The 18,793-nt window shown below is 33.4% G+C and overlaps 1 protein-coding gene across 3 annotated transcripts in view; it reads right to left on the reverse strand.

The window, feature by feature from the left end:
- Positions 1–11,995: 11,995 nt before the first annotated feature.
- The window catches only part of Taf2 (TATA-box binding protein associated factor 2), a 74,356-nt gene continuing 67,558 nt past the window's right edge, over positions 11,996–18,793 (reverse strand). For all 3 annotated transcript variants that reach the window (XM_058585703.1, XM_058585702.1, XM_046464731.2), the window contains one exon: positions 11,996–13,456. In XM_058585703.1, the coding sequence (XP_058441686.1) occupies positions 13,155–13,456 (302 nt within the window). In that variant the 3' untranslated portion in view covers positions 11,996–13,154. The remainder of the gene's footprint in view (positions 13,457–18,793) is intronic.

Here is an 18,793-nt window from a genome sequence, read left to right on the forward strand (position 1 = left end):
CTTTATGTTCAAGTATAGACAGCAGAATGACATTCAGATAGAGCTAAATAATTTCACTGAGGAAAAATAAATGATGTAGGTTCTTATCAAGAACTTGTTTTAACATAATCAAGACCAGGAGAATAGAGGAAGGGTATCAGGGGAAGGGAGGACAAGCAGAGGTATCAGGAATTAAATTGATCAAATGATGTTATGTACATGAACACATATGCCACAACGAAACTCACTCTTCTGTATAATTATTATGCACCAATTAAACAAACAAACAACAACAAAAAGTCTTATTTCAGCCAGCCACAGTGTACCTGTGATTCCAGCTACTCAGGAGAATGGGGCAAGGGGGTCATAGGTTTGAGGTCAGCCTGGCAGTTTAGACCCTGTCTCAAATAAGGAGGATGGAAGTGTAGCTTAGTGGTAAAGTACATGGGTGAAGCCCTAGGTTTAATCCTCAGTACTGAAAAGAAAAAAATACTTCCATTCTGAGAATTATCTAGGGTAGCTATTACCCATTTACCAAATCATCCATTAAAACAACCTCAGCATGGCATTTGTGGAACCATCTGATTTTGAAGTACTGTATACTAATCAGTCTGTTAGAATAAGTTATCTGGTCATGAATAAAAGAACAGAGTAAGTTCCAGTTCTGTGCCAGTAATCAGCTGTATGGCCTTAGTCAAATCTTTAACTCCTTTATGCCTTAGTTTCTTTAAATCTATAAAAAGAAGTGATCTCTGCTATCCTATTTAAAACAAAGTCCATTATTGTGAAAAATTTTTGCTTGTGTCTATAAAATTTAATGGTTTTGGGCTGGGGATGTGGCTCAAGCGGTAGCGCGCTCGCCTGGCGTGCGTGCGGCCCGGGTTCAATCCTCAGCACCACATACAAACAAAGATGTTGTGTCTGCCAAAAACTAAAAAATAAATATTAAAATTCTCTCTTTCTTCTCTCTCTCACTCTCTCTCTCTCTCTTTAAAAAAAAAATTAATGGTTTTACTTAAAAAATTTTTTTTTAGTTGTGGATGGACACAATACTTTTTAAAATTTTTATGTGGTGCTGAGGGTTGAACCCAGTGTCTCATGCATGCTAGGCAAGCGCTCTACCACTGAGCTACAACTCCTGCCCTGGTTTTACTTAGTATAGTTGATTCTGAATTACCTACCCTTTTTCTGAGAAATATTTTAGGGAAGTTTTAGGCTAATGGTTTGGAAGACTCTGTTGTTCATGCTAAGGCCCACATTGATTATTTTTACAAAGAATTGAATGAACAGTTCAGAACTCTTCAGATAGCCATCAATCAGAAAATTAAAAAAAAAAATCTTTCTATTTCCAATTCAAATTAAAAACAAGCAAGTACTGGGAACCATGGCATGCCTGTCATCCCAGCAGCTTGGGAGGTTGAGGCAGTAAGACTGTGAGTTCAAAGTCAGCCTCAACAATTTTGTAAGTCCCCAAACAACTCAGTGAGACCCTGTCTCTAAATAAAATATAAAAAGAGCTTGGCATGTGGCTCAGTGGTTAAGTGCCCCAGGGTTCAATCCCTGGTACCAAAAATAAAAATAAAAAGCAATTAGGTATTACCTGTGTGTCTCAGTCCTCTGCTGCTCAGTTACTGTCATTCAATCAATGGACTAAAAGGCATTTTGCAGGGCCAAGTACCATGGACTTCACCTGATCATTACTTTTATATCTGGAGCTTCAACTATATCCTCCTTTCTGTTTTAAAACATGATGATCAACAGTTTTGAAATCAGTTTACAATTTCCCCTTTATCATATGAATTGCTCAGAGGCAGTTATCTAAGTAGCAAACTAGGAGAAATTCTCATGATAGAACCAAAGGACATATTCTTGCTTCTCCTTACTATAATTCATGAAAATTGCCTTTTGTCAATGAAAACCCAAAACCTTGCAGTCCGAGGCCCTAATAGTCAGTGTTGACTAGGTTAGCATATTCACACAGGGAGGAAGCATTGTGACGTGGCAAATAGCCAAATAACACCCCCAGTCTGGTGGGCAGGATTGTACAAGGGTCCCCTGACTATTGAAAAGTCCATCTATTGCTTGTTATTATTGTTGTTATTTTTTTTTTTCCTGTACTGGGGCTTGAACCCAGCAGCCTTTGCATATGCAAGGCCCTGGGTTTAATCCCTAACACTAACCTCCCCTAACCCCTACTCCCACCCACCCCCAAAAATATATAGATAGAATAGATAGATAGATTACCTCTCAAAAAGATGTACTGCCTTTTTTTTCAGTGCTGATGTTGGGCGCTTGGGACCAAAAGCCAGCCTCCTGCATGTTAGACTGGAGCTCTACCACCCAGTTACAATTCCACCCAGATGCACCAATTTTTCATTCTATCAGGGAAAAGTACCTATTGTCCCTTACCTTTTCCACTTTTTGTGATTTTTGTTTTTATTAGTGAATGGTGATCTTTGTCAAATGGGATAAAAGTGGTATCTTTTAAAATGTTTATTTCTTATATCACTAATGAGATTTAACATTTTTATGTATATTTGCTATTAATACTTCCCATTTATAATTTCCCTGTTTTCTATAAAAAAAAAAAAAATTCTAGTTTTCCTGCTGAGCATTAGTCCTGCTGGTTGGTCCCTTGCCCTAAGACCCACCTATTCCTTTGCAAAAATGGAGATGGAGGAAAAACAATGATGAAACATTAAGGCACTGGAAAAGCAGGAAATAGGTTAAGGATATAAGTTCAAAAGTGCAGAACAGTGGCCTCCAAAGCAAAGTGCTTATATGCTTGGCTTATATTTACTTATATAATTGATAATCTGTTTATCATGCCAGAATATCATATTGTGTCTTTTAAAGTTTCTGAGCCCTGAGTATTCCACTGGTTTATACAAGCTGTGTGACCTCTGGTTTAACCTTCTTATGCCTAATCATTTGCCTATCTTATGTGGTTATGGTTCAAGTTAAATTAGTAATACTTAAAAAGTACTTAAAATGTCGCATGGTATACGTAAGTTTTTATGATCTCCTAATCAGATTCTGAGAGAAAGGAAAAATAGAAGTAAATTATTAAAATAATTTGAAATATTAACAAATTCTTGTTTTTAATAAACCAGAACTGAGTTTGTATTGGCTTCAATGTGTTATGTTATTAGTATGAAGTAATTAAAAGCATCAGAGTAACAAATAATTCAGTTATTTACAATAATTCAGTTCATCTTTATTTTAGCCTTTTTATATTTTATAATAAACATAATATTAATAAAATTTTAAAAAACATATACATTGGTCATGCACACTAAATTTTTTAAAAAAGTAAATGGAATAAACAATCAAAAATGTTTGGAAAACACTGATAAATCAAGAGAAGTTTGTTTCAGCAAGAAAACAGTGCTGGGTAGATAGGTATTCAGTTACTGCTTTAAAGTCAAGTAGATACTTACTGAGTTAAAAATGTTTGCACAAGGAATCCTGATTACTCAGAAACTTTAAAAAGCCATCATATTCAGAAACTTTAAAAAGCCACAATGTAAATTACCCAAGAACAGAGGAGGCTCTCAGTAATTATGTCCCTTTATTAAACACTAAGATATTTTTGAGTAAGTCCTGAGAACTGGCAAAATTTCTAAAACGAAGGACTTTTCTCAATAACTGATTGAGAAAAATCATACTTTGGCCTTGAAAACAGTCCAAATAGCATAAATTATCAGGATAATAATGAAAACTTATGTCAAATAGACATTAAGTCAAAAAACTGTAAAATGAGACAAAGAAAGGACATTATATAATGATAAAGCAGTCAATTCATCAAGAGGATATAACACATGTTGGAGCATCCAATAGATAGAACAAATACAAAGGATCTGAAAGGGAAGAAACTGCAGTACAAAAATAGCAAGGGACTTCAGTACCACACCTTCAACAATAAATGAATCATCCATCAGAAAATTAATATAAAAACATTGCATTTGAACAACATTTTAGGCAAAATGGACCTGATAAGACATATACAGAATGTTCCATGCAATAACAACAAAACATGTATTCTTCAAACATACACTGAATGTTCTCTACGTTATGTTAGGGCATAAAATGAGCCTAAGCAAGTTTAAGAAGATTGAAATCTTTTATCTTTTCCAGACCTAATGGTATGAAACTAGAAATTAAATATCAGAGATTTCAGAAAATTCACAAATACATGCAAACTAACTTGACCAACCTGAACAGCCAATGGGTCAATGAAGAAATTAGAAGGAAAACTTAAAATTATCTTGAGACAAACAAAAATGGAAACACAACACATCAAAACTTATGGGATACAACAAAATCAATTCTAAGAGGGAAGTTTATAGCAATAAGTTCATACATTTAAAAGGAAGATCTCAAATAAACAACTTCATATTACTCTTCAAGGAACAAGAAAAAAATCAAAACCAAAATTAGCAAATAGAATTATAAGGATTAGAGAGAAAATAAATAAAATAGAAAAACAACAAAACTAAGAGTTTTTTTCAAAAAAGATAAGGCAAGATCAACAAGCCTTTTAGTTAGACAAAGAAAACAGAAGACTCAAAATCAGAAATGAAAAGAGGAGACAATACAATTGATGGCACACAAGAACAAAGGATCATAAGAGATCATGATGAACAATTATATGGCAACAAACTGAATATCTTAGAGGAAGTGGATAAGTTCCTAGATACATACATATATCATGCCAAGACTGACCTGTGAAAGAACAGAAACTTTGAACAGACTAATAAGGAGACTGAATTAGTAATAAATAAAGACTCCATTCAAAGAGAAGCTCAGGATCTGATGTCTTCACTGCTGAATGCTACCAAATATTTATTTATTGCACTTTTTTTTTTATTGGTGCATCATAGTTAAACCAAATGCTTAAAGAAAAACTAATACCAATCTTTTTCAAACTCTTCTAAAAAACTGAAGACAAGGGAATACTACTAACCTCTTTTTACAAGGCCATCATTACCCTAATACCAAAACAAGGCAGGAACTTTACAAGAGAAGTACAGGGCAATATCCTTTATGTACATAAATTCAAAATTCCTCAAAAAATTACTAGCAAACTAAAGTTGACAATATACTTAAAGGATCACCCAACATATTAAAGTGGGATTTATCCCTATTTGTGATACACCACATTAACAGAGGAAGGATTAAAAACTTTCATTATGATCATCTCAACAGATGTAGGAAAATTAATTTATAAAATATTCAAAATCCTTTCATGATAAAAACTCATAGTAAGCAAATTAGATATAGAAGAAATATACCTCAGCATGATAAAGGCCATCCATGAGAAGCTCACAGCTAACATATCACTCTAATGGTAAAAAACTGAATTTCTTCTAAGATCTAGAACAAGACAAGGATACCCACTTTTCTTTTTCTTTTTTCTTCATCAAAGTATTGGAAGTTGTTGCTGGAGCAATTCGACAAGAGAAATAGAAGGTGTCCAATTAGGAGGAAAGAAGAATTGTCAGTCTTTGCTGTCGACATGATCCTATTATAAATAAAATCATAAAAATTTCACCCCTCCCCCCAAAAAATTATTTATAAGTGAATATAGTAAAGTTGAAGGATAAAAAAAATCAACACATACACACACACACAGAGACACACACAAAATCATTGTTTCTATACACTAACAAGCGACTATTTGAAAAAGAAATCAAAGAAGTCTCATTTATGAGTTACCAAAAAATAAAAATAAAAAAACCTTAGGAATAAATTTAACCAAGGAGATAAAGGACCTGTATGTTGCAACTATGAAATGTTGATAAAAGAGACTATAGACACAGATAAATAAGAACCACATTCATGGACTGAAGAATCAATATTGTTGAAATGTTTACGCTATTCAAATTGATCTACAGATTTAATGTAGTCTTTTTATCAAAATTCCAATCTAATTTTTCATAGAAATAGAAAAAAATAATCCTAAATTTCATATGGAATCACAAAAGAAACTGAATAGCCAAGGCAATCATGAGGAAAAAGAACAAAGCTGGAGGCAACATACTACCTAATTTTAATCTGTAGTGCAATGCTAGAATAATTAAAACATCATGGTACTGGAAAACAAAAAGAAACACCGACCAATGGGACAGAAGAGAGCGCCCAAAAATAAACTCATGAATGTATGGTCAAATAATTTTCAACAAAGGTGCTAAGAATATACAATGAGAAAAGAATGTCTTTTTAATAAATCATGTTGGAAAAAAATGTATATTTACATGCAGAGGAATGAAATAAGACCATTATTCACATCACATATAAAAAAACAAATCAATTCAAAATGGATTAAAGCCCTAAACTACTTGGGGGAAAAAAAAAAACAGTGGAATAACATATGACATTGGTCTGTGCAATCATCTTTTGAAATTGACCCATAGAGCATATGGAACAAAAGCAAAACTAGACAACATAAAACCAAAAAGAAAACAACAGTGTGAAGAGACAAACTATGGATTCAGAGAAAATATTGGCAAACCATACATCAAATAATGGGATGATATCCAAAATGTACAGAAATTCGAACAACTCAGCAACATGAAAACAAAACACCCAATTAAAAAATGGGCAAGGGACCTAAACAGATATTTCTCATGAGAAGACATACAAGAAGTCAACAGATATATGACAAAATACTCAACAACACTAGCTGTTTTAGTTACCTTTTTCACTGATGTGACCAAAGACCTGACAAGAACAATTTTAGAGGAGGTAAAGTTCATTTTGGAGCTCATGGTTTTAGAGGTCCCAGTCCATACGTAGCCAGCTCCTTTCCTCAGGACTCGATGTGAGGCAAAAATGATGGCAAAATAGTATGGTGGAGAAAAGCAACTTAGGACATGACAATCAGGAAGCACAGAGTGAGCTCACCTCACCATGCCAAAAATATAAACCCAAAAAGGCACGACTCTAATAACTCACTTCCTCCAGCCACATCCTACCTGTTTTCAGTTACCACTCAGTTAATTGCCTATCAGGGGATGAACACACTGATTGGGTTAAGGCTCACATAACCCAATCATTTCCCTTCTAAATCTTATTGCATATCTAAACCATAACACTAGTCATTAGGAAATACAAATGAGAACTACAATGACATAATATCTTACATATTTTATGATGGCATAATCAAAAGGATAAAAGTTAGTGCTGGCAAGGATACCAAGAAAAGGTTACCCTTATACATTGTTGGTAGAAATGTAAATTAGTACAGTCATTATGCAATGTTATATTGAGGTTCCTCAAAAACCTAAAACTAGAATTACCATATGATCCAGAAATCCTATTCCTGAGTATGTACCCAAAAGATCTGAAATCAGTTTGTCAAAGAAATATCTGCATTTCCATATTCGTTTCAGCACTATTTATAATGCCCAATTCACGGAATCAACTTGGTATCCATTAATAATTTAACAGATAAAGAAAATGGTACATATACACAATGAAATAATATTAAATTTTAAAAAGGAAGGAAATTTTGTCACTTGTGACAACCGGATAGAATTAGAGAACATTAAACTACATGAAATAAATAAGGCAGTGAAAGACAACACATGAATCTAAATCAATTGAACTCACAGAAGCAAAAAGAATAGTGGTTATAGAGGTGGGGGTAATGGGAGGTATGGTCAAAGTTCAGTAAGATAGAAGGAATAAGGATTTTTTTTAATTCCATTGCACAATTATGATGAACAGTGAGTGAGTGTACTATATATTACAAAATTGGTAAAACCAAATTTTAAATGTTCTCACCAAAAAAATAAATATTTGAAGGAATATATTAATCATCCCACATCATATTCTTAAATCATTGCATCACTGTGTACCCCATAAATCTGTACAATTATAAATTGTTAACTTATAATAACAAAAAGACTTACTTATTCCTCAGCCTTTTCATTTCTTCCTTGGAAGAAATCCTTTCACAATTCTCTCTTGATTACAAATTTTGGACCACTATCATTGGTACCTTTGACCTTTCTCCAAATGTACTTCTAATAAGTGTACAAAATTTTATTCTAAATCCTGAATTGAGGAAATGAATTTTTATATCTCTAAGAAGTAAATAATTTGGGTCATAGAGACAAGCAAAATACACTCATATTTTAGGATTGCAATTCTATTAGCAACTCTTCCTTAGTATTCCCACATACTCTTCACCCAGTTTTCCCTATTGTTAATATCTTATATTACCACAGTACATTTGTCAAATCTAAAAAACGACTGTCCTACTACATGTAAGTGGTTGGACTGGGCATACTTTTAAGTAGCTTATAAAAAAGAAAAATTGATCTCAGTTCTGGACTCTGGGAAGTCCGAGATCAAGTAGGATGTCAGCAGATTCAATGCTTAGTAAGGGCTTGCTTCTAGGTTAATGGGTGATGTCTTCTTCAGTGTTCCCCTCTGTCTGAAGAAGCAAGCTAGTTCTCATGGCTTTCTTTCATAATGGAAACCCTCATGACCTAAAAAGTTCCCACCTTCTAATACCATCACATTGGGGGTTCAATTTCTAACATCAATTTGGGGGCGAGGGGCAAAAACACTCAAACCATAACAGCAACATCAGTACATTAATGAAATTCCAAAATGCACTAGAATTTCATTTGTTCTTCCACTAAAGTTATTTTTTTTCTTGCAGGATCCAATCCTGGATATCACAATGCATTGTTGTTATAGTCTCCTTAGCCTCGTCTGGTCTGTGAATTTCCCAGCACTGTCTTGTTCTAAATGATGTGAAAGCTTTGAGATTAATGGACAACTATTTTCTAGTGTCCCTCAGTTTAAGTTTGTCTGTTACATCTCTTATGATAAGTATGATTAGATTGGGTAATCAAGATTGTAGGTTTATTTTCTTAGTTGTTTAATATTTTTTAGTTGTTTTGTAATATTTGTTTTTATGTGGTGCTGAAGACTGAACCCCATGCCTCACATGTGCCAGGCAAGCACTCTACTACTAAGCTACAACCCCACCTCTGATTGTAGGTTTTTATACCTACAGGTAAGTGGCCTTCTCATCATATCACACTAAGAATTCTATAAGATATTAACACAACTTGTCACTATGATTACTTGATTAAGATAACTTCTGTCACTTTCTTAACAGTGAAGTTCCTATTTTTCCCTTTATGTACTCAATTCTTAGAAGCAAGTCTAGCACACACTTTCACAAAGGGGAAGGTGCTAGGAGTTTAACTTTGAAATAAAGTTCTGCTTAGACCGGTAAACATTTGATCTGAGGGAATTTCATTTATTTATTAAAAAAATAGAAAGGATGAGAAAACTAGTAGCTTTCCAGTCATTTCACAGATAAGGATTTCAAAGTAAGGATGATATTTTGATCAAAATTGTCTTCTTATGGAGTTGCATGACTTTGGTGGTAGATAAGTAGCTTCTCCAATCTCTATGAAAGCAACCAAAAGAAACACAAAGAAGCCAGGCATGATGGCGCATTCCTGTAATCCCAGCAGCTTGGCTTGGGGCCAAGACAGGAGGATTGAAAGTTCAAAGCCAGCTTCAGCAAAAGCAAGGTGCTAAGCAACTCAGTGAGACCCTGTCTCTAAATAAAAATACAAAATCGGGCTGGGGATGTGGCTCAGTGATCGAGGGCCCCTAAATTCAATCCCCAGTACCAAAAAAAGACCCCACAAAGAACAAGAAGCAAAACCATACCAAGGAACTAAAAGAAATGTGAATCTCAACCCATGACACACGAGGAAGGGCTGCCAAAGTACACAGGGTGGAGGAAGACCATGAGAGAGGATGTTCATCCTCGCAACTCTCAGGCAAACTTAGCAAGAGAAAAGATGTCATACAAAAGGCAAAATTAGAAAACTAGTACATGAAGACTTGAAAAGAGGTAATAATACTTCCATCATTTACAGATGTAATTATTTTCAAGGACAATTGAAGAAATGCTTTAAAATTTTGCAAATAATGAGAATTCAGGCAGATAGTTAAGCACAAGTTTAGCATAAAAGAATAAATAATCTTATAGTGAAAAAAGACAATTTATAGGATATCAAATGATAACATAATGATTTTAAAAGAACTATTATATTAATAGTAATATTGACATCTCTAATATGAATCAATAGCAGGATATCAACTCTAAGTTACTTCCTGATTTAACCACAAACTACAAAAATAATTTTGAGGAGAAACTAGAAAAACTGATTTCATATAAATACTGAAAATAAACCCACAAAAAGGAAAAAAATAACAGGGTGGAAAACTGATAAGTATACGACAAGGAGTAGATTTTACAACATATAAATTAGAAGATAAATCAAAGGAAAAAAGAAAATAGTCCACAAGAAGAGACAAAAAATTCTGAAAATGAAAAGTAATAAAACATTAGTTATATCACAGTTCTATAATAATCTAAACAGTATGGTAGTGATAAGAAGACAGATCCATGAAATCAGCTATAAAATAATTTAGTAAAGAATATATTGAAATCTAGAAATTAAAGACAAGAGTTTTAAACACACGGTGTTGGGTAGCATTCGAGAAGGAAAAAAAAAGTGGATCCCTATCAATATTTTATCAAAACAATTCAAGATGGAATCTAGTTAGACAAAGGGTATAAACTTGAAAAAACATTTTAAAAACTCTAAAAGAAAAAAAAGAGGGAAATTCTTTTATAATCATGGAATAAGAAAAATAACTAAAGGCAAAAAAAAAAAAAAAAAAAAAGAATAAAATGGAAGAAAAAAAACCCTCACTTTTTTGGTACTCTGTTCCAAAGATTTGAAGGCAGCAGCAAACTATCTTACATGAGACTATGTATCTTTGTTTTTCTATGTATCTCATTTAGACATTTGGCTTCAAAAGTCTAGTAGATTTAGGGGCTGGAGTTGTGGCTCAGCAGTAGAGAGCTCGCCTACCATGTGCTAGAGGCTGGGTTCAATCCTCAGTGCCACATAAAAATAAATAAATAAAATAAAGGTATTGTGTCCAACTACAACTAAATACATATATATATATATATATATATATATATATATATATATATATATATATATATATATATCAGATTTAAAGCAAATCCACAGGACACCAGAGAACGGAAACAAAATAATTATATCTGAACAGCATTTCTGTTCCTCTCTTTTGTTGCCATTGTTGTTACAATGGCTTTGCATTAAAAATATTAAAAGCAAAAAGAAAAAACCACCACCAACAAAAACTGTATAAATATATATACCTGTAAATGTATATGGACTAGCTATAGAAAGGCACTAAACACTGCCAGCAATGACTGCTTCTGTGGAAGGAGGGAAGCAGACTGAGATGTTTACACTAGAAGTCTATATTGTTTGTGTATAATTACCTATTTTCAAAAACCTGAATAAAGTAATTTTCACATTGTTTGCTCTGAACTATCAGCCTAAATAATCGAGAGTGAACTATAAAAAAAGTTCTTCACAAGAATAATACAAATATCCAATTTTGCAATAGCACATATAATACATCCTAGTTTAAAAGCACAAAAGGTGCTTTTAAATTATAATAGAAAGCTATTATTTGCCATTCTTCCTACAACACAAATAACTGAAAACTTGTCTGTAGAATTTTCAAAGCTTCGAGTTCTATGTACAGTACCACTGTGGACTCTATCATAAAAGATCCCGTTTTCCAAAAATAATTTCAGTTGGTCAACATTCAATTAATTAGAATCTTTAAATACCTATCATTTAAGCACTTCAACATCTGAATATATTCCTTTGCATTCACATTCCAAGCCATCTGTGCTTTCTAATTCCCAAATATGTCCTTACTTTGCTCATGCCTTTGAAGATACTGTTTCTTCTGCTGAGACACTTTTGCCTCACCTTTACCCACTAAATGATCCTTGCTATTGAGGCCAACTCAAATTCACCTATTTGCAAAGTGCTCTGCAAACCATGTGGATAAGTTTATTATATATACACAATAAAAAAGGAAACAAACAACATAGAAAGATACAAAGGCAGAATGGTCAATTTAAAAAGTTATTTATTAAACAAGTTAAATACAACTAAAAGTATACTTAAAAGTTTAACAATATTGGATCCCTTTTGAAATATCTGTTCAGGGAACAAGTATCTTGTCAAACTTTTTAATGACATGGGAAATGATAAAAATTGAAGATATAAAAAGCATTCTTAAACAAACAATAAAACACGTGGTAAATCTAGAAGAAAAAATAAAAACACAAAACCACACAGATTACTAAACCATGAAACCAAAACGTTTCACATGTTTGCAAATGTTTGTTACACTCACATGAGTACTGAACTGTCTTCATCCAAATTAATAAACAAATAAACTCACCTTAAGGTCATACGTTGTGGTATATGATTTTAAAAAGAATACATGTTGGGTGTGTAATTTGTCCACATCTAACAAAACATTTTACATATGAACCTATTCACTTATACTTAATGGAAGACAAAACAAAACTTATAATTTAAGCATCTTGATTTGAGAACAACTGTGGATTTGGTATCTCTGTTAAATTCCAACATCATAATCACCAAATGTGCTATCAAAGATAGTTATTCCAATTTTTGCTAAAAAGAACTTCTTCCAAAAATTGTAGTATTTCAGGATAAAAGGAAACACAACATATTCTTTGTTCATAAATTACATTGCTTAGTTTCTACTGTTAACACAAAAAATAGTGCAAGAGGGAAGACTCCTATAGAAAAGCCTCTGTCTTTTCAGTAGTTTCAAATGGCGTTATACAATATTTCACTGGAAATAGTGGTTACACCACAAATTTGGCAGTTGCTTCTGTTTAAACCGTAACTCTGCCCCATAACATCCATCAAAGGCTTTCAAACATAATTGGTTTTGGCAGTACACATGGAGATCATGATGTGAATGGGGACTGCCCAATGGACACCAGGGCTTTTGTAAAAGAAGTTTTCTTTGTGTGTCTGTGTGTTTTAAGTAGGAAACAGGCGAGTGTTTTAAGTAGGAAACAGGCGATGAAATAGTTTATCCAGAACCATAAAACACATCTTCCTAATTAAATCTCAATTGTATAAATAATATAAATCAAATGTCTAGGACTTAAATGGATTCTGAATTTATGTAAGAAAAGCAAATCCTTTCCTGCCTTTTATCATTCTCTACAGAGGATAAAGCTTTAGTTATATACATTCTTCTGGACACAGAGGGAAAGGGCTCTTTGTCCCTTTTTCAGTCTGAAAGAGAGGAGAACGAGCAGACCTGCCACTGGCAGGGCTGGAGTAAGTGAAAGGATCCTTGTCCTTTTCTTTGCTGTCGTGCTTATGCTTGTGTTTATGTTTATGTTTGTGCTTCTTCTTCTTTTTCTTATGCTCATGGTGATGGTGGTCACTGTGTTTGGAGGATGTAGATTCCTTAGTAAATACTGAGAGTGGAGCTGTTGCCACTGGATGCATACTCATCTCCAAAGGCGATTGTTCTTTACCTTTAAGATTAAAAATAACCAAATGAATTCCTGTTGATACCAAGGAAGACAAAACTAAAGTAAGAGGAAGCTGATGACAGTATTATGGAAAGGGAGATTCCTAAGTACTTATCACTTCCATCAGGAATAAGGAATACTCAATAAGATATCCAACCAGTTATACAAAGTTTTTAGTATTTTTGGCCATGAAGTTGAATGTTTTAGTTTCTTATGATACATACCAATGCATATATTAAAAGATGACCAAATTACCTTTCAATATTTTTAAGTATTACATGGTTTGTTACAGATTAAGATCTACATTAGTCAATGAAAATATAACTACTTCCAATACAGTTCTGCCTTATGTATTATATGTAGAAATGGCAGTATTTGATTAGTGCCATTTAAAGAACTATTCACTCACAAACGTGTTAGTTACTGACAATGATATTTTAGTGAAAACTGAACATTCTTATGGTCCCTTAATACAATTTCTGGGAATAGATGGGAAAAAGTAAACTCTCTGAGAGGATTCATATACACAAGTTTTAGAAACCCAGAAAAGGCATAGTGTCATTGAAAAAGAAAGGGTCAAGAATTGGGAGATTCTTGCTCTAAACTAGGTTGTCCTGCTAGTCTTTAGTGTACTTTATCTCTTAGAGCACTAAGTCCCTCATCTAAAAATCTAAATAGAATATTCTCTCCAGTTCTAACAATCTACCAACCTAGGACTCTATAATAGTAGTTCCGAGACTTGAGTAAAAGAATTTTCCTCTTGTCCTTTGACCATGCTTTAAAAAACAATTACCTCTTATGTTACTTCAGGTTAACGGCATTGCTTTAGATGAAGCCAACTAAGGAAAAAGTCTGAGATTCATCTCAGATCTCATCTCCTCCAGATCTAACTGGTCACCAAATCTTGTTAATTTTCTCACAGCCTCTCTTAAATCAGTCCCCACCCTAATCCTGTCTGCAACTGTATTAATTCATACCTCTTCATCTCATCTGGATTACACCAATAGTTTCATATTAACTGATTCCTCTGCCTGAAGTATACCCTAACTATACTTTATACAGTTGCACAGTAGGTTATTTGGCAATATCTGGAGACATTTTTTTTTGTTTTTTTCAACTGGTAGGGGATAGGAAATGTAACTTGGCATTGTATGGGCAGAGAACAGGGATACTGCCAAACGTACAATCTACAACCCCTTACCTCACAACAAAGAATTATTATGCCTAAAGTATCAATGATGTCCAGGCTGGCAAACCCTATTCTATAATAATCTTCCTAAAAACAAAGCTGACCATGATATATACTTAAAAGGTCAGTTGGTTCTACTGATAATATATAAGCTTGGGACTTCAGTGTAGAAGTCTCCCCCACCACCACCCAAATTAACAAAGAAAAAAAACATTCAAGCTAAAATAAGCTTCAAGGTAACTGTTTATATATTTTTTTTCTGTTTATATTTTAAAAAGTAATTTCTCAGCACAAATTCTGATCCAAACCAGCTCCAAAACTGTAATTTTCAACAGAGTAGAACGTTTTCTAAAAACTATACCATAGCACTAATTTTACTGACAATTCACAATGTGTCCTGAAGTTACCTTTCCAGTCTTATCTTCCACTCTTCCTCTAGGCAAAAGAGAATATTTGTAAATATTATTTCCTTGTGCTTGGAATAACCTCCCCTTTTTATTATCTGGCTCACATACTCATTTAACAAATATCAGAAACTATAGGGGAACTAGAAAAAACAATGATAAATTGGATGGATCTTAGCTCTTCTGCAGCTTACAAATCAGAAAAGAAAAAAGAAAGTAAGTACACAGGACTTAAAGATACAGGAGCCCAGTAGGGGACTTAAAGTATTTTGGAGGCAGAACTAGAAAGACAAAGTTCCCCAAAAAGTAATAGTAAAGATGTAACCTAAAGGAGGGTTTAGAGGACCACTTTAGTCTCTTTAATCGTTTAAAAATAAATTCAAATGTTTCTTTGGGATGTTTCCCCAATGTCAATAAGGAATTAGTTGTTTCAGTTCCCACAGTATAATACAGACAAGGAAAATAAGGCAGTGAGATTAAGTAATTTGCCCAAGGTGGTACTGACAGATCTGAGCTACAAACCCAAAAAGCCTGATTCTAAAGTCTCCTCTTAACCCTTTACGCTATGGGCGCACCCTGCACGCAGACAGACTAGAATGTTTCTTTTTACCTATTAGTCTCTTCTATTAGCCTGAAAATTTCTTGAGGACAAGGAGTAGGTCTTTTTCCTCTGTGTCCCAGTGTACACACAGTATCTGACATCCCCTACCTGACCCCACTCTTGATAAAGCTTGCTAAACAAATTAATGAATTAATAACAAAATTATATAGGGTTTCTTTTCAAATAGGATGTCAGCTGAACTTAGTCCTTACATAATTTGAGGTTCAATAGTTTTGATGGGAGAGGGATAAAGTACAAAAACTATTATAGATTATAATTTCTTTTTGGAAAGCTAACACCATTACTTCTGGAAAAGCTAAATAATTCTTTCTATGGAGAAGCAAGTTTGTAATATCTGAATCTTCTGTAATAACTAGTACCTAGATATTCTCTAGAAAAAAAAAATAATTGAGATCATCTGAATCAAATGTACTAAAATGTGATCTTAATTTCAGTTTCAAATGAATTAGATGGGTATCCTCCCAAAGCTATTAATACAGGAAAACAGCTCCATGCCTAACAGAATGCAAAAGTAGGCAACAAGAAGTAATAACAGACTTGAAAGCCTCAAACGATTTAGCTCCCAGCTCATCATTTAGTTATTCTACATAACAGACTTCTGCAACTTTCTAATTTGCTGTCTGCACTCCTGGGAGACTGAGGTCCTTTTCTGGCTTGAAAAAAAGTTTCTTCATCTAATCCTAAGTACCTGCCAAGCTACTTGGATTGCAGAAAAGCCAATAATTATACTGGAACCTGTAGTTCCCAGCAGAGGCAAGTACCAAATGAACAACTGAGTGTTTGTGGTGTACTCTTTTCTAAGGAATATTTAGAACCACTTTGAAAGTGATTCCAATCTTTTGTCTGCAGGTCCTAAAGTTTACACTAAGGTTACACTGATCACAAATCTTGCACTTCATTTGATTTACATGGGGTCTATTTAAAAAATGGATTAGAGCTGGGGCTGTGGCTCAGTGGCAGAGCACTTGCCTACTATGTGGGAGGCACTGGGTTCGATTCTCAGCACCACATAAAAATAAATAAAAGTCCATTGATAACTAAAAATATTAATTTAAAGAATGGATTAGAATACAAGTTAAGAATACAGGTATTAGGAACCAAGGTCCTAGGAGAAATCTGATTACAGGTCCGAGGAAGAATATTTATTTACAAGATAACCTGAAATATCATGTAAGAAGGAAGTTAAAAGTCTTGCCAAACAGATTCAGGAGTCAGCTTAAGAGGGCATTAATGTCCAAAGACAATTTGAATACTGATAAAGATAATGATTATAACAGACTCAAGTGTCTCACTGAAGGATGCTAGTCAACCAACTCATTATTTTTAAATGTAATAAGTTTGTTATTTTAAAAATTATTGAATAAATAGAATCAAATATTTATTTTGACTTTTCTAAATGATTTATATCATTCTGTACAAATGAGGAAGAATTTAGCTTTATAGAAGTAGCAGATGAGTAGATAAAGAAAATGTGGTATGTATATACCATGTGACATATATATGTATTACTCGTAATTTCATTCTTCTTTATGGCATTTGTTGATAAATGGATGGAACTGGAGAATATCATGCTAAGTAAAATCAACCAATCCCCCAAAAACCAAAGGCTGAATGTTTTCTCTGACATGTGGATGCTAATTCACAATAGGGACATGGTGGTAGGGAAGAATAGAAGGACTTTGGATTAGACAAAGGGGAATGAAGGCAAGGGAGGGAGAATGGGAACAGGAAAAATAGTAGAATGAATCAGACATTACTATTCTATATGCATATATGTTTACACAACCAATGAAATTCTACATCGTGTACAACCAGAAGAATGAGAAGTTATACTCCATGTATGTATAACATATCATTTTTTTTTTTTTAAAAGATGCTCTTGGGGAGGGAAAGGGGAAATACTGGGGACTGAATTAGAGCAAATTACATTCTATCCTTTTATAAATTATCTCAAAATGAAATGTAATGTTATGTATAACTAAAATGAATCAATAAAAAAATGGGCTTGTTTTTTTAAAAGTAGCAGATGAACAAGAATTTTACTTTATAGAAACAATCCAGCTTATAAATAAAAATAGAAGATGAATTAGAATATCACCATCTTGCAACCCTCAGGAACCTAATGAATCTACAACCTTGAATATTTACTGTGGTTAACCTCACAAAAAGGAATTGACCTGACACTGTATGCTTCCAGGTGAAGAACACACCATCACCTGTAAACATGAATCCAATTACGCTCCAGTACAACTACTAGTACTATAGAGACTTCTAATATTTATACAAATAGCAAAATACAGACTTAAAAAAATACAGATCAAAAGCCTGGTTTCTTTAACAAAAACACTATAAGCTGCGGTGGGGGGCAGGGGACTGGAGAGAGGGATGGGAAATTTTAGAATAAAAAGGATATATTAGCAAATTGAAATGTGGACCTTACATGGACACTGATATAAACAAATGAATTGTTAAAACAAAGCCAAAATAATGGGCTGGGGATATAGCTCAGTTGGTAGAATGCTTGCGTTGCAGGCAGGCACAAGGCCCATGGTTCAGTCCCCAGCAACAAAAAAGCACCAAAAACAAACCAAAAACAAATAAGTGTATCTATGAATCAATTAAAATTGAAGCAAATTAGATATTTAATAGTATAAAAATACTAATTTTTAGGTATAATAATTTTACTGTGCTTATAAACTTTAAAATTTTTATCTTTTAGATACATATTAAATTGTGGATGGAATGACAAGATTTACTTCAAACTAATTCAGAAGGGTAGAAATGAGTAAGAGTACAGATTAAATGAGACTGACCATGAACTGATCATTGTCAAAACTAAGTTAAAAGATAAATGAAAATGAAGTTCATTGTACTAGTCTACTTTGTTGTTTTCCATAATAAATTGTTTCTTAAGAAGTAATTAGGGTAATTTAGCAATATATATGAAAATGTTAAGTGGCCATATCTTTGATATAGTAAAGTTCATTTCTAGAAACTTATACCACTAATATGTTCATGAATATGTGCAAACACATGAACACAGAGAAATTGTTTTTAATAGCAAAACATCTGCCCACATTATACTATCACCACAAAAAAATGTTAGCTCTTAGCTCTTACGTTTT

Source organism: Marmota monax, unplaced genomic scaffold, assembly GCF_021218885.2.
Source record: "Marmota monax isolate L192 unplaced genomic scaffold, Marmota_monax_Labrador192_F-V1.1 WCK01_AAM20220418_F8-fsc00003, whole genome shotgun sequence".
Lineage (NCBI taxonomy): Eukaryota > Metazoa > Chordata > Mammalia > Rodentia > Sciuridae > Marmota > Marmota monax.